This window comes from Colletotrichum aenigma (genome assembly GCF_013390185.1).
Source record: "Colletotrichum aenigma strain Cg56 chromosome Unknown KSG_Cg56_contig01, whole genome shotgun sequence".
NCBI classification, from domain to species: Eukaryota; Fungi; Ascomycota; class Sordariomycetes; order Glomerellales; family Glomerellaceae; genus Colletotrichum; species Colletotrichum aenigma.
The window spans coordinates 836,867-857,820 of record NW_023500907.1 but is presented as its reverse complement, the minus strand read 5'-3'; the positions used below and the strand labels follow the sequence as shown (position 1 = coordinate 857,820).

The 20,954-nt window shown below is 51.8% G+C and overlaps 6 protein-coding genes across 6 annotated transcripts; 5 read left to right on the top strand and 1 right to left on the bottom strand.

The window, feature by feature from the left end:
- Nucleotides 1-375: 375 nt before the first annotated feature.
- Nucleotides 376-1,715, bottom strand: xlnD-3 (3-hydroxybenzoate 6-hydroxylase 1; the record flags this gene model as incomplete). Its single annotated transcript, XM_037315497.1, has 4 exons — nucleotides 376-748; nucleotides 803-882; nucleotides 962-1,173; nucleotides 1,226-1,715. 4 exons carry the CDS (start codon nucleotides 1,713-1,715, stop codon nucleotides 376-378), a joined length of 1,155 nt encoding a protein of 384 aa, XP_037184720.1.
- Nucleotides 1,716-4,919: 3,204 nt separating this feature from the next.
- On the top strand, nucleotides 4,920-6,890 carry CGCA056_v000235 (Cytochrome P450 monooxygenase FUM15; the record flags this gene model as incomplete). Its single annotated transcript, XM_037315496.1, has 6 exons — nucleotides 4,920-5,114; nucleotides 5,213-5,510; nucleotides 5,567-5,683; nucleotides 5,741-6,166; nucleotides 6,229-6,429; nucleotides 6,490-6,890. 6 exons carry the CDS (start codon nucleotides 4,920-4,922, stop codon nucleotides 6,888-6,890), a joined length of 1,638 nt encoding a protein of 545 aa, XP_037185771.1.
- A 1,850-nt stretch (nucleotides 6,891-8,740) lies between these two features.
- On the top strand, nucleotides 8,741-10,065 carry CGCA056_v000234 (uncharacterized protein; the record flags this gene model as incomplete). Its single annotated transcript, XM_037315495.1, has 3 exons — nucleotides 8,741-9,031; nucleotides 9,117-9,245; nucleotides 9,313-10,065. The coding sequence occupies 3 exons, from the start codon at nucleotides 8,741-8,743 to the stop codon at nucleotides 10,063-10,065; spliced, it is 1,173 nt and encodes a 390-aa protein (XP_037185770.1).
- A 1,089-nt stretch (nucleotides 10,066-11,154) lies between these two features.
- On the top strand, nucleotides 11,155-12,904 carry pno (Pyridoxine 4-oxidase; the record flags this gene model as incomplete). The annotated part of the gene is made up of 5 exons (XM_037315494.1): nucleotides 11,155-11,422; nucleotides 11,480-12,063; nucleotides 12,109-12,515; nucleotides 12,555-12,653; nucleotides 12,718-12,904. 5 exons carry the CDS (start codon nucleotides 11,155-11,157, stop codon nucleotides 12,902-12,904), a joined length of 1,545 nt encoding a protein of 514 aa, XP_037185776.1.
- Nucleotides 12,905-13,471: 567 nt separating this feature from the next.
- CGCA056_v000232 (uncharacterized protein) lies at nucleotides 13,472-14,240 on the top strand (the record flags this gene model as incomplete). Its single annotated transcript, XM_037315493.1, has 2 exons — nucleotides 13,472-13,955; nucleotides 14,014-14,240. The coding sequence occupies 2 exons, from the start codon at nucleotides 13,472-13,474 to the stop codon at nucleotides 14,238-14,240; spliced, it is 711 nt and encodes a 236-aa protein (XP_037185775.1).
- A 1,418-nt stretch (nucleotides 14,241-15,658) lies between these two features.
- RED1-0 (NADP-dependent oxidoreductase RED1) lies at nucleotides 15,659-16,708 on the top strand (the record flags this gene model as incomplete). The annotated part of the gene is made up of 1 exon (XM_037315492.1): nucleotides 15,659-16,708. One exon carries the CDS (start codon nucleotides 15,659-15,661, stop codon nucleotides 16,706-16,708), a length of 1,050 nt encoding a protein of 349 aa, XP_037184721.1.
- Between the last annotated feature and the right edge of the window lie 4,246 nt (nucleotides 16,709-20,954).

The window sequence follows — 20,954 nt, the reverse complement described above, 5'->3', positions numbered from 1 at the left end:
TTGGACTTTGCCCGGGAGTAAATCCCCGTGGAATCGTCTATTTAGAACATGCTGCAAACGATACTATGAGTATCGGCAGCTGAGTTTTGATTTCTCCGAGTGTCTTTACGAGCAATCAAGTCCCGTTGAGCAGATTGCCAGAGGCCGAGAAAATTTAAAATTAGTGACTCAAATTGATACTTTACCCAAGCAGTACTGTGATTCTCCTAGCCCAAATTCGACAAAGATCATTTCTTCAGTTCTAACAACATTTACCGCAGATATCAGTGCCAGGATGCCCGTGTTTTAGTCACACACCTCACGAGCCTTTCATTTCTAGCTCTAATGTCTTTCGCATTTGTACACGAGAAACAGCTCATAGAAGCAATCAATACATCATTTTCCTCCCGAAGTGTCGGCCTTGAGGACCTCATGGATGGATTTGTAACTGCAATTGAAGTCCAGCTTTGACAACCTCTCTTCCATCGTAGCATTCCTGGCTTGTTTACGAGTGTCAAGGAGAATTCTTGTCGCGCGTGGTCGCCGAACTTTGTCGATTGTCTGCAGCACTGATGCGATTGCCTCGTGGGACATTCCGGGGCGAAGAAGTTGAAGACCCTCTCCATCTTCCACGGCCAAGTTCGCACCTTGGCCTTGAAGAGGAGTCATGGCGTGAGCAGCATCGCCAATGAGGATGGACCGCCCTCGATTCCAGTTTGGGAGCGGGTCCATATCCTGAAGATCCCAGATTTTGAGTTCCGTTGCCACACTGATAACACCGCATTAGCAAAGGCCTAGTAGCAGCCAATGTTCGGCGACGTACCTCATGATCTTGAGGATCTCTTCGGGGAAGTCCTTGTAGACCTCTAACATCTCTTCCTTCTCTCCGTCTGCATGCCATGACTCCGCGACATTTGCTCTACTATCAGAAAAAAAGGCAAGAGAAGTTCCGGTAGTTGTGATGTGCCACTGGATAATGAACGATGACACGGTTGGTGTTGTCCCCAGCTAGGACAAAGTTGAGGCGGTTGTCATCCTTTGGTGGAGGCAGCCAATCTGAGGAGTCACCCAGGACTCGCTTCATATCCTCAATCGAAGCAGCAAGACGGAAAAGGGTAAGTCCAGTCTTCTTTGGGGCGTGAGCCTTGTCGCCCGTGATCCGATGGCGTAAAGCCGAGTGGACGCCGTCGGCAACTACGATTGCACGGTTAAGCGTTTTGAAATTTTTGGAGATTGAATAACTCACCAACCACCACATCACCTTGGACAGTGGAGCCGTCTTTCAAGGTGATAGTCGCTGTCTCTGGGTTCAAATCAACCACTGGAGTGTTGAAAAAGATCTTGGCAGGCTCGCCACGGACACCATCTATCTCCTGGGCCGGGGCTGTTGCGAGACGTAGAAGTTCGGCTCTGAAATCAGACCGCTTCATGAGCAACATATCGCCGCCATATCGAGCGTGGAAGTCGATTGGGAAATCATCAAACCTCTTGCCGCTCTTATCAAAAGAGCGGTACCCTTGGCAACCGACGGCACCAGCGCGATTAGCGCTGAATCCTACGGTCTTGAGTATTTTCTCAGCATTGGGATAGATGGACAGGCCTTGTCCACCGGTCGCGACATCTTGGCTGCCACGCTCGTAGACGGTGACATTGTGGTGTTCTCGAAGAGTACTGGCGGCTGCTAAGCCTGCTAAGCCGGAGCCGACAATGATGATGTTTAATTTTGGTTCCGCCATGTCAATCGAGACCTGATGCAGAAGAGAGGGAGCTTTGGGAAGCTCAAGAGGGCGACTTAGAAAGGTTCGGGAGAGTCGAGCAGGATAAAACTCTTATTGTGTAATTTCATCGAAGGCTTTGAAGTAGTTCGGAGTTTGTATCTGCGACTTGCTGTTGAGTTTTTGAGTCCGAGTCTTCGGCTTCGGTGCATAAAAAAACGCCGAGGGTGAAACCACACGTAGAGCTCATCGTGACTACTGCTCAATGACGCTGTGAGTCTTAAATCGATTCCCTGATTATTTCCTGATTTACCGGTGGGATGCAGCAACGCACATACGCCGACCCAGAAGACTCAGCGACCGGGAGTGCTCTGCCCCTTCAGACGAACGCTTTGAGCAGTATGGCATGATTGATCACCATGTTACTACAACTGCCGGTGGGATTAGTTCACTGATGGGTCAGCGGCCGACTTCGCAGTGGTTGATCGTACTGGATCAAGACTCTGGAGAGGGATCCAGGCGATGAAACACAAGGGGTGAGATGCACCAGTCTCCATCACTCGAATGCTTTCCGAAAAGGAGCTCTCGGATATTGAATGTCCCATAGAACAGCGACAGACCCTGGTCATCGTTTGGTTTGAGCCTCAAGACATCGATTGACATGAAGCCAGACGTCCGGCGCATCTTGCGTCAACTTCTGAAAAGACAAGGTTGTATCACGACTACGCTGCCTCCTCGACCTTGAGGAGAATCAAAAGCTGCATAAGTGTTTACTGTCCTGCGTGACATACGTCGCCACATGTATACAAATGTACTCGTTGGCAGTCTGTTCCACTGAGCTGGCCGAGGTCTGGAAGTGTGGCGTAACGCAAAAGCAGGCACCGGTACAATACTTGAATTCTCACGTTGAACAATTCTGAAATTGACTTGCTCCCAAAATAGTCATGAAGTGTGACTGCGAGACTACCCTCGATATCGTGGCTGTCACCTCAAGTCCAAAGCCAGGTACTTGGGTTTCCCACGATCATGCTGGTCATGTCTCGTGTCACGCGCAAGTTCAGATGACGGCCCATATCAGTAATCACGGCCAGCCCCATCTGCAACCTCACTAAGGCTATTTACCCATAGCGTAGGAGGGGTGTGAGACATTGCCGGGCGCCTGGATACAAGCATACAAGATTACAAATTGACAAGGCCATGGCATCCTTTCTCGTGTAACACCCTCGCAAGTCATGATGAGCCGTGATCTCCGACAGCCTGCAGATAGAAGAAACCCTCTGCCGGGTCTGAATTGCTCGCCCTGATTCTGGAACTCTTCTCATCAAACCCTTGAAACTGCGTCATCACTCACCTGAGCCACCACATCTTTGCTTCGTGACAACAGAAAAGAAAACTGCCTCGTCTTTGAGAAGTCTTCAGCCGCTCTCAACTCCGCTCAGCATCTCCTCATCAACGCTTGGCGGCTGCAAGAACTGCAGAAATCCGATCCAATCACAGCAAAGGTTTCAGCCACTTAATATCCGTAGGCGATTCTCGGGAATCGACGTCGCTCCCAGGTCCTGGGAAAAGATCTCTGTACGATCGATCGCGGCCTCACACCCCCTTCTCCCGTATCCCCGCCCGCCGACTGGATCAGAGACATTGGCCGCGGCCCCCGGGAAATCACAATACATCGGAATTCCTCGCTCAGATCTCGCAGAAAGTTCTTAGGTACCGTGCGAGGGGTGAAGAGCAGACGCAACCGCCGAATAGCCAGTCAACTAGGCCAACCTGCAACTTTGAGGTCGTACAAGGGGAAATACATCCACCAATAAGCTTGTATGAGGGTAATTCCGGATGCTCCGCGACATGCTGATGCGGAGTGATTGATGGCGACGATGATCTCGCGCGTGCGCATGTGCAGCGAATTGCATAGGAATTGTCGTCGATGCAGCGTGTACCCGTCTCTGGTCGCATCGGCGGCCGCAGCGACGGTGAACCACAGAGAGCCTTTCGCAAGGTCTTCCCGACTGGTTACGCCAGCGTCAATAGTCTTCTCTTGTCTCTTTCCACGCAATCTGGGACTCCGGACCTATCAGCTCTGCCTCTTGTCTGGCCTGCAGGACGCATCAGACGGCAATTTCTCGTGTCTCAGTCGAGAGAGGCGGACGAGGAGGCGAGTTGGAGTCGATTGGAGGGTTGTTCCAAACGACTGGGCCTGTGTAACGTCGCGGCAGCATCCGCTTTGCTGTTCAATACTCGGAAAGGTTACCGGCGGCGTTCTTTCATGATTATGCTGCCTGCGATTCTGCAGCCGCCCAACGGTGAGGGGGACAATTGTCAGCCGGACGCTTTCAAAGACTTGGGGCACCGAGGACAACGAGACCGCCATCGTCTCCAGGCGTATTCGCCTTTTCGCGCATGGACGCACACCCCGTTCTGCAGATAGTCGTTGATCGCTGGTGACGGGGATTGAACAGGGACCAGCCTCACGTTTGTTGTAGCTTCCGATCCCAACTCCACCCCCCTCGTGGGTGTCACGCTGCCGTCAGGGGTAATTCAGCAGTTTGTGTTCCCATGAAGCCAGATCCAGTGGCCATGCGAGAGACTTTTGCCGGGGAAGTTGATGAGGAGATCCTTGTGTGACGACGAGAATAGATTGCAAGTTGATCTTGCGGTGAGTCCAAGCCGGGATGTATTTCTTCCCCATCCTGAGCTTTTATGCTGGTGGCGCTCAGTGTGTGACGAAATGTTTGCTTGTCTGGAAGAATTTGTTGGTCGACACATGGTTCAAGATCCTTGGTGGGATCGGTTATAATGCAGTTTGGAGGAGGCTTTGCATACTCGATGTTTATGAAATCTCCGCTCTGCCGCCGGGCCCCCTCCTTTTGGGGTGTGGGAGGAGGGCACATGGATGGGCTTGATGTCCAAAAAGAACAAAAAGGAATTCGAAAAACTATTGGGATAGGGCTCTGGGAGTTTTTCTACAAAAGCCTGACGGTGCCCATTGACTTGTGCTGTGGCTGGAGACGAGGAGGAGACCTTTGAAATTTCCATCCGACTTCGCAAACGCCCTCCTCGACTCACTTACACTCACTCTCACCATTACTGCCCTCTAGCACTCTGTCTTGCGATTTTAGACCCTGTGTAGTAGTCCTCCTGCCCTAATATTTGGTTGCTTTTCGTTGTCTCGTATTGGTGCTTTGGACATTTGTTTATCATTGCAGACAAGATCGCTGTTGTAGGATGGCTGCAAGGCTCTGTGTGGGAGCGTCGCTCCTCATCATCGCTCTTACCTGGAGATTTCACCATGTCAATCTCTTCACAGCCGGGCTACTTTTTCTTGCGTCCCTTGCGACGCAGGGCTTTGTGCTAGTAGGCTACCGGGTTTTCATCTATCCTTACTGGGTGTCGCCCATGCGCCATCTTCCAACTCCTGAGGTACGTCCTAATGAAGAGTTTACCACAGAACTTCAATCTTCCGAAGTTGAACTCCATCAAACTACATTGGGATTGTCGCTGACGGATGAAAACACCAGGGGGGACACTTTTTCATCGGACAAATGCTCAACCAGATCAAAACTCCTGGTCCCGCCGATATCTTTATTTCATGGATGCGCAGGTGGCCCGATGCCCCCTTTGTGCGGTACTTGACCATTGGCAACACGGAGACGCTCATGGTCAACAGCCTTGCGGCTTTCAAGGAGGTTCAACAAACGAAGGCCTACTCATTTCGAAAGTCCCAGCTGGCAGGCAGGATGTTCTCGCCCATCACCGGTCACGGACTCATGTTCTCTGAGGGCGATGACAGGAAGAGGCAGCGGACACAGCTTTCCAGTGAGTCTTCAAACGCAATGTTGGACGTACATGTTGGCTAAGAGACATCATCACAGAGGCATTCTCGAACCAAAATACCCGGAGAATGCTCCCCGTATTCCAAAACAAGGCCCGTCTGCTTTGCGAGGCTATCAGCCACGAGTTGGGAGGTGAAGACCGCAAGTTGGTTGACGGTAGCTAAACCCACTGCCTTCCCCCTTATTCAGATATGCAAGCTGACCGTGCCAAAGTCGAGCGCTTCCTTCGCAAGGCCACTCTCGACGTCTTCGTCATTGGCTCCATCGGCTGCGACCTCGAGAGCATCTCGCTCCCAGAGGCGCACTTCTACGACGTGTATGAGCGCATCATCCGCCAGCCCGCCTTTGGACACATAATCACCTTTATCGACGGCCACATACCGGTTCGCTCGTGGCTGCCACTCAAGAGCAACAAGATGTGGCTCAACGACGTGGCTCTCATTAGAACCATGCTGCTGAACTGCGTCGGCAACCGCACCATGGAGATGATGCGAGAGAAGCGCGGACTGGATGGAGAGAAGAGATCGGAAAGAAGGGATATCCTGACTTTCATTATGGAAGATTGCCAATTTGAGGAGGGAGAGAGGCTGTGGACTGATGAGGAGCTGTTGGAGTACATGCTCAACTTCATCGCTGGAGGTAAGCAATTATGGATTGAACTACCTATTTTTACCCAAAGAAACCTCTGACGTTAGTAACAGGCCATGAGACAACTGGCTCAACCCTCATGTGGGTTGCATACGTCCTTGCTGCGAACCCTGGCGTCCAGGCGCGCCTCAAATCGGAAGTCAACGAGCTCTGCTCTGGCAAGCCGCGGGACTGGGATCCTACCTATGAGGAGGTCGAGCATCTCTCATACCTCAACAACTTCCTCCGCGAGACTCTACGATACTACTCACCAGGTGCGCTCCAACTCCTGCGTCAGTTTCTCACAGGTTTTGCTGACATCTATGATCTTCCAGGCATCTTCCTCCCCCGCGAGGCCGCAGAAGACGTCACAGTCTGTGGCGTCTTTGTCCCAAAGGGCACTCAGGTCACCCTTTGCCCAGCCGTCGCACACTTCAACACCGCCTTCTGGGGCCCGGACGCGCACGTCTATGACCCCGACCGCTGGTCCGACGGTCGTGCCGCTAAGGACTCCTACGCTATGGAGGCATTCCTCCAGGGTCCTTCTGGATGCATCGCGAAGAATATGGCACTACTCAACATCAAGTCCGTCATCATTGCCCTCGTCCGCAACTTTACGTTCTCGCCACAGCCTGGATACGACGGTACAATCGAGTTAGCGAACCCGAATTTCACGCTGCGTCCTAAAGACACGCTGAGAGTCGTAATTGAAAGGGACGAGACTATGATTACATAAGGGTACGGTTTCGTATTCGTTGATATATGGGTTGCCTGTCGGAGAGAGTACAAAAATGGTGGGGTTGCAGCAGGGCAACCGCCAGCCCCTAGAACATACAGTTGACGTGCAGACGGAGTGTGTCGTATATAGACGTTAATGACAATGGAGTACATGTTCGATACGGCTACCGGGCCCACGAGTTGACAGATTTGACCACACACTGGCTTTGCCGCTACTATGTCGCCATTCGTATGTGCGGTGATACGATAGCCACTTGGTGCGTGTGGGAATCTATCTTCTCCAGAGTTTCGCTCTGTCCGGCCTCCTTTCATGGATCTATCACGAGAGGCTCGTTGAAGTACTTGCGCACTATTGCAATGTTTTAACAGGAACCTTGAGTATTGTATCATAACCATTATGAAATCTCAGCCCATCAAGTTAACCTACATGTAGTCACTCAGTCGGTCCCTTTGTCTAACCAAAATCCAGTAATCACCTGCTGTAGCAGGACAAAGTTGCCAACCCTTCTGGGAGGACGTTGGTCAAGGTGATGAATAGGCTCTCAGAGCCCCACAGCTTCGTGGTGCTTTGCCACTCGTGTGGATGTCTGTTTCTAGGAATAAGAGGAAGGGGGTTTAGATTCTTACTCAATCCACAGATTCTATTTAAATTGGTATATTGACCATCAGTGCTCTTTTGTGGAAGAGGCAGGCCGTCTCACAGCTGACAGCATTTGATACACATTTTCCCAGCCCATAATCAAGGTGGCGAGAATGGTTTCAATGATAGCTCAATACCAAGTCATACTAGGCATCCGACGTTGGACCTTCTGCTTTTTGTATTACTGCGTTTGTTTTTCGTTTTTGCTTCCCCCAAATCACTCCCCTTACCTTCCCTCAGAATCATGGGGATTCTAGCGCCTCAATCAGTCAGACTTCAACCATGATGCCTGCTAACAATATCAGCCTTATGCGCGGTTCTCTGCATCTCGAGCAAACTTACCACATCGAGACATCCCCGGCGCGGTAGATCATCCAATAGTCGTGATGAATCCTTCTGCAGAACGAGTCGTGATAGGCCCGCACTTACGAATGCCCAGGGTACACATCGCTTCTGCAGCATCTCTCTCATGAAGGGTTTAGCGCTGACAAGGGCCTCGAACCTTTGTGCAGCATCTTTGCTGACGAACGTCGTCAGTCGACCCGCACATCCGGGTAACGCTCCGAATTTGTCAGTGGCAGACCGTTTCATGTCGGCCAAGTCCACTTTTGCACCCCGCGCCTGCTTTGAAGCGCGCAGTTTAAATATCGCAGAGACGGTGTTTTTGTTTGTTGTCAATTGAGGCCGACGAAAGTTTCCTGATTGAGAACACAATCACTGTCTTGTGACTCTTGTCATTCTCTTCGGAGACAACCACACACGTCTCCGCGCCCTTGACACATCATCACGCACCCTTCTCAGGACTCGGGCCGGCAAGTTGCAGACCAAGACACAGCATTGCTTCTTCTTTGGCCATCACGAGTCAGGCCGCCGAGATGAGACGCGCGCCTACGAGCGGCTACTGTCACACCTGCCGGCGAAGGCGGGTGAAATGCGGTAAGTACCTCCGGCCGGCAGGATCTCACATCTCATCGCGGGCACTTCGGAGCTGACGGATTGTCCAATCATCAGGCAGGGAACGCCCAGAATGCGGCCGATGTGCCAAGTCAGGTCATAAATGCCTGGGTTATGATCTGCCGCTCCGCATGCAGAACTACACGGTCAGTGGGGAGAGCAGCGGCAGCCCAGCTTTAGTTCCCGTGACTTCCGCACCAGTCCTGCGGGCCAAGATTGCACCAGAGCTGCCGTTGACCGCCTTCTGTAACACCATGGCGTTCTCGCATTTGTTGGCTAACTACCGTTGGGCACCGTTTTGGAAACCGTTGCTGAGTACGTCAATATCGGCGAACTCCACAAAGGCAGAAAAGGCGCATTATACCGCGGGTCTGGCGACTGCTCTGGCGTACATGGGAACGTTGACGGGAAAGCCCCAAATGGTGTCGGATGGCTACGAGATGAACGGCGGCGTGATCAGAGCACTTCACTGGGCGCTTCAAGAAAAGTCAAAAGATGACATGGCGCGTTGGACTCTCACTATTATGGTGTTGTGCATGTACCAGGTATGCGTATTTCCATTATCCTAACGTCCGTTGAAGATGAAACGTAGCTTGAGACATAGCATATACCGAGCTAATAACTGAACAGTACACCATTGAGGCCAATGCAAACCTTCCACATTACGTTGGGGTGATTCAAGTCATTGAATTTTGCGGGCCAGAGCACTTCCAGCACGAGCCCATGTTGACGATATTTAGACAGATACGAGCGCAACACGTAAGTATCTCCAATAGAACTATTCACTGGTCCAGACGTAAGGCTCATTCGAACATCTTAAACTTAGTCATGCAGCTCTTTCTTCCACAAAGAAGCCTCTTTCTTCGAACAAGTAGCCTGGAAGACCATACCCTGGAAACACAACCCAAAGACCCTGCACGACCGGCTCATAGACATGTACGTCGACCTGCCTGGCCTCGGCGCTATGCTTGGCCCCTCATCAATCCCTTTGACAAAAGGTCAAAAGTTTGATGTCGAGTTGAGAGCGTGGGATCATCTGTCACGCCTGCAAAAGTGGAGGAAAGACTGGGAAGTCGTCAATCCCAAGGTAGCCACAGAAGTGTGGCTGCATCTGCCACAAGACGCAGATGGTATCACGATCCCTTGGGTTAAAGAAATCTTGACGAGGGCTATAGACGTTAAATCAGCTAACCAGGCGACGGATCTCCTGATATACAACTCAACTCTGGTTTATGTCATGCAGGTTCTACATGTTCTGCGTACTGGCAATCGTGAACCTCAGCCCTTCCCGCCAGAAAGGGGTTTCGAGAAGACAACGAGCGGGCCGCTGTATATACCAGAAGAGATTAAGCACCATTGGCAGCCGATGGCCGAAGCGTTGAGGATCATGCGTCTGGCTCCGTCGATGATATTTGCCAGCGACAGCGATATGATGCTTGCTGTATCGGTGATTGGTATTGTTTATAATTACATACGGGGCACCCCGGGGCTTGACCGTCTGTTGCTTTCCACCGTTAACAACCCGGAGCAGCACGAGGCGGCTAGAGGGGAGTTGATCTACTTCCAATTGCCTGAGTGAGAACATGAAATTGGATTCTGGCACTATGGTCACCTTGTGTGGGTACAGACAGAGTTAGTAATTATTCATTTCGAGCGTGCCGAAAGAATCTCGTTCGTCACCATTCCTGCTCTGAAACGACCAGGAGCAAATGAAATTCGCCGCTGAAAGACTTGGAAGGTATAAAGAAGACCTTCCATAATGACAGATACACAAGCGCGAACTCGAGTTTTCCTATGTGTACTTCTTAGGAGGAGCCATGATCTCTATCCTGCGGGGCTGCTGTTCTCAGCTCTGCACACAAAGAAGATGCGCCATGGGGATCGGCAATGTCAGCTGGCAGCATCAATTCAGCATCCCGTCGGCTGCTTGGCATCCAAAAGCTTTCCCGACGTGTTCTGCATGAAGACCCGTCGACACAGGGTTGTATTGATTTGGGGCTTCGAGGGATCCTGGGTAGGCAAGTAGCCTCGTAAGTCCTTCTCCAGGAGTTGAAAGAAGCAATAATCACAGTCGTACTAGTTGGATCACTCCGAGCCTTCAGTATGCCTGGATTGTCAAACTGATATCGTGTAATGCAGGAATAAGGAGCCTCGCCTGATGTGATCCGAAATGACGCTTCATGCTACCTGCTGACATGCAACTTGCTGACATCCCACCGGCTGATATCTAGACCCATCGCAACAGCCACCGAGGTGCTTGAGCTCCCCCGGGAGCTCCTTGTTGAGCACCAAAGCCAGGCCCCTACAATCATTGCGCAAGAGATTGTGCCGATGACAGCACTTCAAACCATTGATACACGACCAAGCCTCTACGAAAGCACGGAGAGGTCAACGCCATAGGAAGGTCACGATGCGTGCCGGGGATGGCGACGTTGAAAGGACCGACTTAACCCTGATCGTTATTTAAAGTCTTAGTGAACTGATATCATCGCTCGGCCTCATGTTCGGGCCAAGACGCGAGCTTTGACAGAGATAGGGGTACTTTATTGTGGTAATGTATTTATTCGCTGCTCTTCTCCTGTAAGTGATGTCAAGATTGGACCTTACAGAACCGAGCATTTGTCAATCTCTGCCCTGCTTTCATTGAGACCGGCAACATTTCTAGATTATGCTGTGGGACTACATCGTTGTTGGTGGTGGCCTGGCCGGTTCAGTTGTCTCGAACCGCCTGTTGGGTCTGAACAACAGCCCCAACATTCTGGTCATCGAAGCTGGCCCCAATGCCAACGATCGGCAGGACATCGTCTGGCCAAATGGCACTGGTGGTGCAGACCTTCGATGGAACGTTCCTACCGCGCCGCAAGTCAACCTCAACAACCGGACCCTCGACATCTTTCTAGGCACCGGTTTGGGAGGCGGCACTTTGATCAATGCTGGTAGGTTTTCTGAGCTGTCTCCTATTTGTCTTTATTGAAACAACCCCTGTTGTGTAGGAAACTGGGTTCGAGGCGAGAAGGCCGACTACGACGAATGGGGAGCTACGGTTGGCGATGACCGCTGGTCATATGCCGGTCAGCTTCCCTTCATGAGGCAGTCCGAAGTCTTCCAACACCCCGACCGGAACCAGGAACAACACGGCTACATTGGCGACGTCTTTGCTCAAACGGTCACGTCGACAAGCAGACCCTTCCCTCTTCGCGAATACGTGCTCCAGTCGTGGAATGAGATTGGAGTACCTACCCTGCCGGGGCTTGATGGCAACGCAGGCAATCCTCTTGGCGTTGGTGACTTTTCCGAGAACAAGCACAACGGTCGAAGAAAGATCGCTTCAATGATCTATCCGCTCGATGGCATTACTGTGCTCGCTGATACTCTAGTCGAGAAAGTGCTTGTCTCTACGAATGGAACAATACATACATCCGGAGTTCAGCTTGCAAATGGCACGCAGATTATCAGCCGACGAGTCATCCTATCAGCCGGCGCCCTTCGAACGCCTCAGATCCTCATGCTCTCCGGCATTGGTCCTCGTGATGAGTTAGAGCGCCATGGTATCGAGATTAAGGTCGAATCGCCTGAAGTGGGCAAGAACTTCATGGAGCACTCCTCTTCAACGACATCGTAGGCCATCAGGAACCCAAAGGAAGGCTGGATCCCAGGTTCCGGAAACCCACTCTTCGACCAGGAGCAGTATGGATGGGGCAAGCCGCAGGATTTCATGGTGTCCACATCCGTCGATGCACAGGGCTTGGCTGCAGCGATCGAAGCCGACGAGGGCGTGGCGCCGGATCTGAGCACGCATCGTTTGCTTCAGCAGAATCGTACTCTCTTGGAGCATGTGTTCCAGTACTTCAGCTACGGAGGTGGTGCAAGTGGAAGCACCGTCAGCTTCACGTCTATCCTCTTTCTCTCGACCTCTCGGGGAACCGTTACTCTTGCCTCCACCAACGCGAGGGACTTCCCGGTCGTCGATCCCAACTACTTCGGTACCAACTTTGACCGATACGCGCACCGAGAGGCTCAGCGCCTGCAGTAGCGGTTCGCTGGGAGTAACACCACTGTTCTGGGAAGCGAGATCCTTGGAGGTGAGATCATTTCTGAGGGGCAGGATGCTCTTACAGAAGGGATCCTGGACGATGCCCTGAACAATCGTCTTCGCGCGTCTGTCCGGTAAGTTGCACAACGTCGCAAAGTGTTCCTAGTGTCTTGATGCTAATTATCCATTTCGTGAAAGATCTGCCTTTCATCCCTCTGGCACCGCGTCTATGGGAAAGGTTGTGGACAATGACCTGAAGGTGAAGGGACTCGATAACCTGTTCGTGGTGGACACTTCAGTGTTCCCTGTCCCGATCGCTGCCCACTTGCAGGTTGCGACTTACGCCCTCGCTGAGCAAGCTGCAACCATCATCCCTCAGATTTAGGAAAGTACCAGGAAACTCTCCACAATATCACCTAGCTGAGTTTTGGATCTTTCTGGCGAGTTTGTATTCTCGGAGGGACCTGCGTGCTTGGCGGTAATTGAAAACATTTTCGTCAAATCATGTACTTTCAATGACTGCGGAGGATGAACAATGCGGAATCTTCACAGCCAAACTTTAAACAGAGCCAGCTTGTGAAGCCTTTACAAATGCAAACTTCCAAAGACACTTATTACTGAACCATACTTAAAAGAGAAATCTTTCGATGCCATATCGAACATTGTTTCATCACTCCAAGTTCAGGCATCTGTCATGCAATCCACGTTGTCTTACCTTACATATTCTTGGGGGTGGCCACCTTGCTCGCCGTGGCTTGGGTCGCATCAGGGGGAGGTCTGGTGGGGTTCAACCCCCGTGGCAGAACTTCCACAGCGCGCGTCATGCCGGCATTCCGCTACGCGCCCCAACAAGAACGATTAGGGCGCGAGGTAAGGCGCGTCATCTTGCTGTATCTTCACCTTCTTTCAACGTCATCAATCATCGAACTGTGGACAGAGTCGAATTTCAATAATGCCCCCGAAGAAACAGCCACAGAACCCCCCGCAGGCGCCGTTGATGGCGGAAGGCCTCGACGATGAAATGTTGAAAGACATCTTCCGGTCGGACCAGGACATGTACCCCGCGCCGCTCACCTTGGACCGCCTCCGGAGCTGGACGGACGCAGCACCAGAGCTTGCCTCATGCTTCTGGTTCACCGCCGTCAGAAGCGAGTGGATGTCGTGGCCGTTGGCCGGCACCATCATCGCTCTCCCTGTCCTCCCCTCATTCTGGCGCCATTTGCTGGTCGGTAAGCTCAAGGAGACGGACATTGATCCTGCGACCATGTTTCCCCGCGATAGCGACCAAGGCGCAGAGGTTGGGCTTCATGTATTCCATATCGAGAGGACCGACGATCCCCAGACTGAGATGAGGATGCCTGGGTTCGGAAGGTTCGCGATGAACTCTGTCGTCGAAGCTGCGGCGGAGAAAGGGTGGAGGGTCATCGGGCAGTCGGGTGAGTTCTGTCGAGAGCATGCGATGGAGGACAAATGGTGACTGATATTTGTTGGCAGCACTCACGGCCACAGAGGATGGAAACCAGTTCTTCGAAAAGATCGGGTTCGTACCAACGGGCTATGAAGAATACTGGGTTGAATCCGGGTCATCATCAGGTGTTCAACTCGTGACTGTGTCCGCGGATACCGCGTCCGATACAAAGATCCCAGAGAAAGAAACCATCAAGGGACACGCGAGGATGATGGCGACAACAAAACATTTGCTCCCGGCAGATGCTGCTTAGGACCCTTGCCAGCATGTCACTCGGCACATCATTGAAGAACAGCATGGGCAGCGGGCGATCGGAGATTTCGAGAATTCGAGAAGAATCAGTGGATGATCGCCCCAAGTGGATAGCGGAATTGGGACGATGTGGAGGGCGGAAATTGTGGCTTTGAAATCAAGAATACCATCACACAAGTTCACAACTGGATCTGGCCCCTCTCTCAGTGCTCGACTTCTGGAGCAATCATTTGCCCGACACCATCAATTGCCCCGGACCCCGTCTGCAACGCTTGAAAGGCTCATCAAAGGGGTCCAAAGTCAACCTCGGCTCCGTCCCGACCGCCTGGCCAGACTCTCCATGCCTCGGCCGCGGACCTGGTAACCGGGAACACGGCCGGCGGCTCTAGGAGCTTCATTCGGAGCCAGAACACCAGAATGGGCAGCCAGCTCCGGAGATATCTGGTGGTCGCTTTGTCATCATTGCTTCATGGCAGAGATTTCTGTGGCTCTGTCAGTGTTCTGAGGCGACACGACGAAATGTTGTCAAGAGCTAGTCAGTGATGGGACGGACTCCTGACTCGGGGCTTCCTGGACAAAGCGGCAATCCCGACTCCGTCAGTTTTGCAGACCAGAGAAGAGCGACGTGGCGGTACATACTACAGAGCGTAGCATTAGTACCTTAACGCCGACCATAGCGTTATCAACAAAACAACCCTAAGAAAGAACAGGAACCAAGTCCCCGGTCCATGGAGGGATCAATTAGCTTCATTGGCCTAGCGACAGACCGCTTACCGTTTCGTGCAGCGGGTAGCCCCGCCACGAGCCGCGGCATCTTGATGTCAGTGACAGAATTGAGGGGCAAAAAATTGGAAGAAAAAAAATGTTCGCACAGAGCGCTGACTTACTAATTATCCACACGGCAAGCGGTCAAGCGATCAGCCAAGCAATCCTTGAGAGAAGCACTCGTTCCAAAACAAGCTGGCAGGATTCCCAGGCTATCCTAGATCGGGGAACCATTTCACGAACTGACAGCCAAGCCTAGATCAGAAGGCGAAACCCATACCCCACCGAGAGGACAACCATACGAGTGGGTTGTTCGACGTGTGCTATGCCATTCTTCCATCATGACGTTATGGCTTCTACCGCCTTCTGAAGAGCATGGCCCGGCCGCTGGCAACCCCGTGTTTGCCATGAAGGCCAGCATCAAGGGACCACCTCGTCGGACCCGGAGCGGGCCCGATGGAGCTTCGTCATGATCTGGAGCAAGTGCTCAAATCCCATTTAAGAAACCAGCTATCCCGTCCCAAGATTGAATTGACTTTTGAAACAGCAGTACAATCTCATCCTATATTCACATTTTTGTCATTCATCTTATAAAATATCACGATACCCAACCCTTTGATACCCCTTTCCTCAGATCGTCAACAACTCATCACAATGGCTCCCGTTTCCAACAAGTGCTTCGTCTTCAAGCAGGTCCCCAAGGGCCTGCCCGTCCCGGGCCAAGACCTCACCGTCGAGGACCGCCCCATCGACCTCGACCAGCCTCTCAACGGCGGCATCTTGATCAAGGTCCTCTACTCCTCCTTCGACCCCTACATGCGCGGCCGCATGCGCCCCGCCGAGGCCGGCAAGTCCTACATCCCGCCCTTTGAGCAGGGCGCCACCATCGTCTCCTCCATTGTCGCAAAGGTCGAGCGCTCCGACACCCCGCAGTTCGCCGCCGGCGACCTCGTCACCTCCTTCATGGGCCCCAACGCCGAGTACGCCGTCATCCCCGCCAAGTTCACCCAGGGCTTCTTCAAGGTCCCCAACACCCACAACGTCGACCTCCCGCTCTTCGTCGGCGCTCTCGGCATGCCCGGTATGACCGCCTACGAGGGACTCTACGACATCGGCAAGCCCCAGAAGGGCGAGACTATCTTCGTGTCCTCCGCCGCTGGTGCCGTCGGCCAGATTGTTGGACAGCTGGCCAAGGCTGAGGGCGTTAAGGTCATTGGCTCCGTCGGCTCTGACGAGAAGCTCGACTTCATCATCAACGAGCTCGGCTTCGATGGCGGCTTCAACTACAAGAAGGAGTCTCCCCGTGACGCCCTGAAGCGCCTCGCGCCCCAGGGTATCGATATGTACTTCGAGAACGTTGGCGGTGACCACCTCGAGGCCGCTCTGGAGTCTTTCAACCCCAAGGGCCGCATCATCGGCTGCGGTATGATCTCCGACTACAACACCCCTCTCGAGCAGCAGAAGGGTGTCCGTGGACTCTTCCACCTCGTCGCCAAGAAGCTCTCCTTTCAGGGCTTCCTCGTCGACCTGTCCCCCGCCAAGTACAAGCCCTTCCAGGAGAAGGTGCAGCCTCTTATTGCCAAGGGTGACTTGAGGGTCAAGGTTCACGTCACGGAGAGCATTGACCAGGCCGCTGAGGGTTTCGTTGGTATGCTTACGGGACAGAACTTCGGTAAGGCTGTCTTGAAGATTGCGCAGGAGTAATCGGGAACATCTGTATCAAAATAGAAATATGTGTATAGTATAATGACAATTCATGACTGATATGAAGAAACAATAATTGCCGGTCTATGTGATTGCGGATAAACTTGTCATGCGGCAGCAAGCCTTGATAGAATGACACGACTGACATCGTCTTCCAAAAGTATTGACGCCATAGAATATCGGGATTTCTAATCGTCAAAGATGGCTAAATCATTGACGGTTGGCCTCGTGGGCAAATTAGACATACGATAATCTCGCACCCATCTGAGATCGTCAACGCTCCCCGCTAAGAGGCGGTGGTCCTCGTAGAGACACGACCACCTCATGTCATGGATCTCGGGCACATGCTCGATATTTTTCAACGTCAACGCAAGCGCGGTGCCTGAGTAAAGACCGCCCCAAGCACGTCGCGATGGCGAGCGTCCCATGACTGTGTCATGTCCTACACTGCCTTCGGATATTTGGATCGCCCGTTGAAGCTCAGCGAATTGCCGTGTGCTCTCAGAAAGCATGCCGTTGATCATGTCCATATCATCCTCTTCACTTGAGTCAGCCCACTCGTGACACTCTTCCAGAAACTCTATGTCTGCCGCTATATCAACCAGCATATGGTGCACTTCACGGGTGGCGTGCCAATAGCCATCTCTCATAACCCATTCTTTAATCCATCTCGCCAAAGAAGTGCGTGCAATCGAACACGTCATCGAGAAAAATGATAGGTTTCTGCCGTTTTCCCCAAGTTGTTGCTTTAAGGTGCTTAGGGATGTTGTTTCTTTCGTGTTCGAGGAAACCAGCTTGTCGATCTGAGTTTTACAGTTAGCGCCTCTTGGGTATGATTCGGAACGATGCATATGAGAGTACCTTTTCTGTAAATTGGAAGCTGGGGTTTCATGGCCACTTCATCTTCGGGGCTTTTGTCACGCTGGAACATTTCGGATCCGCTGTCTGAATCGTCATCAGAGTCGCTATTCAGTTCCATGTCATCCGCAAGATTGTCTCGAAAGGCCTGCGGCGCAATTCCGGATACTGCTGCTTTGAGATCTGCCGTTGTTTCGGCAATCTTCTTATCTCCGGTAGCATAAGACACTTGCCTGAGGATGGTGTTATTCGCGGCACTTGTAGTTGTGTCATTTACATCAAGTCTTTCGGCTGCAGCGGTAAATGTTTCCGTCTGGTGTGATGTGAACCATTTAGTCCGCCGCCTCTTTGAGACAAGAGTGATCCGTATAAACCCACGAAAATCTTCGTCATCGGAGTCTGAATGTCCGTCTTCGGCCAACACCTTATTGCCACCATCGTTTGGCTGTTGTCTTCGCTTCGTCGCCCGTGGATCCACAGCTGCACCAATTTCTGGCCTTCCGTTCCCGCGTTTTCGCTTTTGCGTTCGGACCGATGGCTCTCCAAAGCGGACGATAAAGTTGCTAGATGTGGAAGGTATCGCCTGCGACGTAGCAACAGCAACAGGCGTGATATTGGTCTGCGCTTCTGCATCGTCTTTCCTCTGCATCGTCTTTCTCGTGCACTTTCCTGAAGAACATATTGCAATTTCGACTGGAGAACGTCAGGGCAAATTCGAAGTTTGATATCAGACCATGCCCACTTACCATTGAGTCTCCCTATCAATCGAGCCCGGGGATACAGTCTGACACCACGGACAGCTCATGCTTAATTTTGTCTGGGACCCAGTTTGACTTTCTCTGCAAATAAGGCTCATATCAATCTTCTGATATGGCAGAAATGCGCTCTCCCAGTCAGTCGAGCGGTCTACCTGTTGATGAGACGCCCTTTCCTGCAAAGAATATCGTTTGCCTTGCACCCGACGGGCGCCTTTCTTGCCTTGGAATCGAGCTGCAAGGATAAAGTCGAAAGCATCCCATGAGGTAATTGCCTTAAGATGAATGGTAAAAGCTCGGCCTGTAATGTCTTCGAGGATGAAGTGTTCATCGTTAAGAGGCCGCTCGAGCCGCATCAAGATAGCCTTGATTCCACTCAGATCACCCGACAGTGACACCATCATCGTCATGAGGTCTGAAGTGGACTTTCGAAGTTCTACACCGAGTCCAGCTACGAAGCTCAACTTGGAAAGCATTCTTTGACCAATTGCTCCAACATACTGTTTGAGCACTTGGCTCGACTTGCGAATAGTAATGGCTGTTCGGTCCTCGTTCTCGGCCACCCGTGTAACTCGAGCTTCATGGTTTCGTTGCATCAGGCGGCTGTCAATCTCTGGAAATTAGCACCAAGAACCACCATTGCATATCAGCTCGAAGACTGGTACCCACATAATTGTTACATCCAGCAGCATACTCAGCGTTATTGTGTAGCCTCTCATTTCATCCCCAAACTTCATGACGTCTTTCTACCCAAAGCTCCATTGGATCTTTCGAAAGGCATGTCGGAAAATATTTTTTCTTCGCCCCAGCCCCAAGACTGCAATCAAACTTGCGATTGCGATCACGAAATGCCTCAAGACCCTTCTGGATTTGACTGGTGCTGTTCATCGCAAGTATCCTCGGATCGCGCAGATCTTTGGCAACCCCGTGGTCGTCGTATATCTTGCTCACCTGCTCTACTGTCCTCTGGAGAATCTCGAGGCTATGCACAACGTCACGGTAATCCTTCGCTGAGCCACGAGAGTCGTCAAGTTCCGCGATGATGTCTTTGATCAGTGCTATCACAGCGATAAAATCGCCGACGGCACCGAATGCAAGTGTAAACTCCATGACGAATGGTATCGTGAAGACAAAAGAAGTGGCTGCAATGGTAGGAGGGCTCCTGAGTATGAGAGAGAAAAAAGGTGAGTATCAAATGTTAACCAATATGAAATGTCCCAGTCTGCCTTGCACTGCCACGTCAGGCTGTGTAGAGTGGCAGGATATCACACCAGTTGAACACGGCGCCGCCATTGGAAGAGGAATGCGGGCAACACTCGCAACTGATCATTGATGCCCTATCAGTCTGCCTGCATATTGCTGAGTGGTGACTGGCTTTTATTGGACCAGCCACATTCTTTACCTAATGCTGTTGGTACTTTCGCAGCGAACCGACGCCGGGACAACGTATCAAGTGCATTTGTTGTTGATGGCGTGGCTATTTGATATTTTATAACCAAACATGTCGGCATGCGCCTATTATGACGCGGAGCTCGAGCAGCCGCAGTTGATCTCATACCACTCAGTCTTCGTGTGCTGAGTCTGTTCCTACCCTAGGAAACAGTCTCAGCTGGCTGGCAAAGAGCGCCCCGTGTGGGCTAGTGACTATCCCCACAATCTGAGAGCAAGTAGAACATAGAAGCACGTGTAATTATCACTAATATTGTCGCTGCTATTATTGCCACCTCTGCTGCCATCGTCGCCTCTCGCCGCTGCCGTCGCACATCACTTTCCGCCCAGACAGCTAAAAATGGCCGGCCAAAATGGCAAAGTTCTTCATATTACGGAATTGAATGGTGCTTTATACATTGGTATGGGTCATTGAATAGCTGAAACCCGTCGCGTCCATCGCGTCTGATGCGGTACTAGGGACGTCTTCAATGCATGGCGCCGGCATGAATCGCTTGCAAATTATTCTTCAATTCATTTCATATCTCGATTGCATCATCGCCACAGTAATTTACGTGACCACTGATCAAGCCTGGCTTGAATATGACCTTGAACACTCGAGCTTCGTCAAACAACTCATACCCAGCCGCTGCCTCCGATAGTGGGATGCGGGTGCTTGTCAGGAATCTCATCGTAGTCAGTAATCGCTCCAACGATGAGGCCAGACAATTGGGTTGCACAAAACTCACCCCAAAGACTTTGGTTTCTTTTCAAGCAGTTCTAAAGCCTTACTGAACATGCTCCGAACGGGGCATCGAGCCATTTGAAGCCGGACGTTGTTGCTAAAATGAGATCAGTATCGATGGCCTCGATTGTAAGGGAGGATATGCTCGCTGCGAGTACGTACTCGTAAGCCTCTCTCGATGACCACGGTATCTAGGTGTCATTAGCAGAATGATACCTAACATAGGCCATGTAGCACTCACATCTTGAGAATGCACACCGATACTTCTGATAACTCCAAACGGCCGTACAATTTCAAAGGCCGTTTTCAACGCCGGAGAGAGGCCCACGGCTTCGATGACAAGGTCGGCACCGCGACCCTCGGCCACAGCCTGCAAGTTCGCCATGCCATCAAGAATATTCAGAGATCTTGCTCCAAGCTTCTCCGCCCGCCCCATGCGGTCTATCAAGCCGTCGATAGC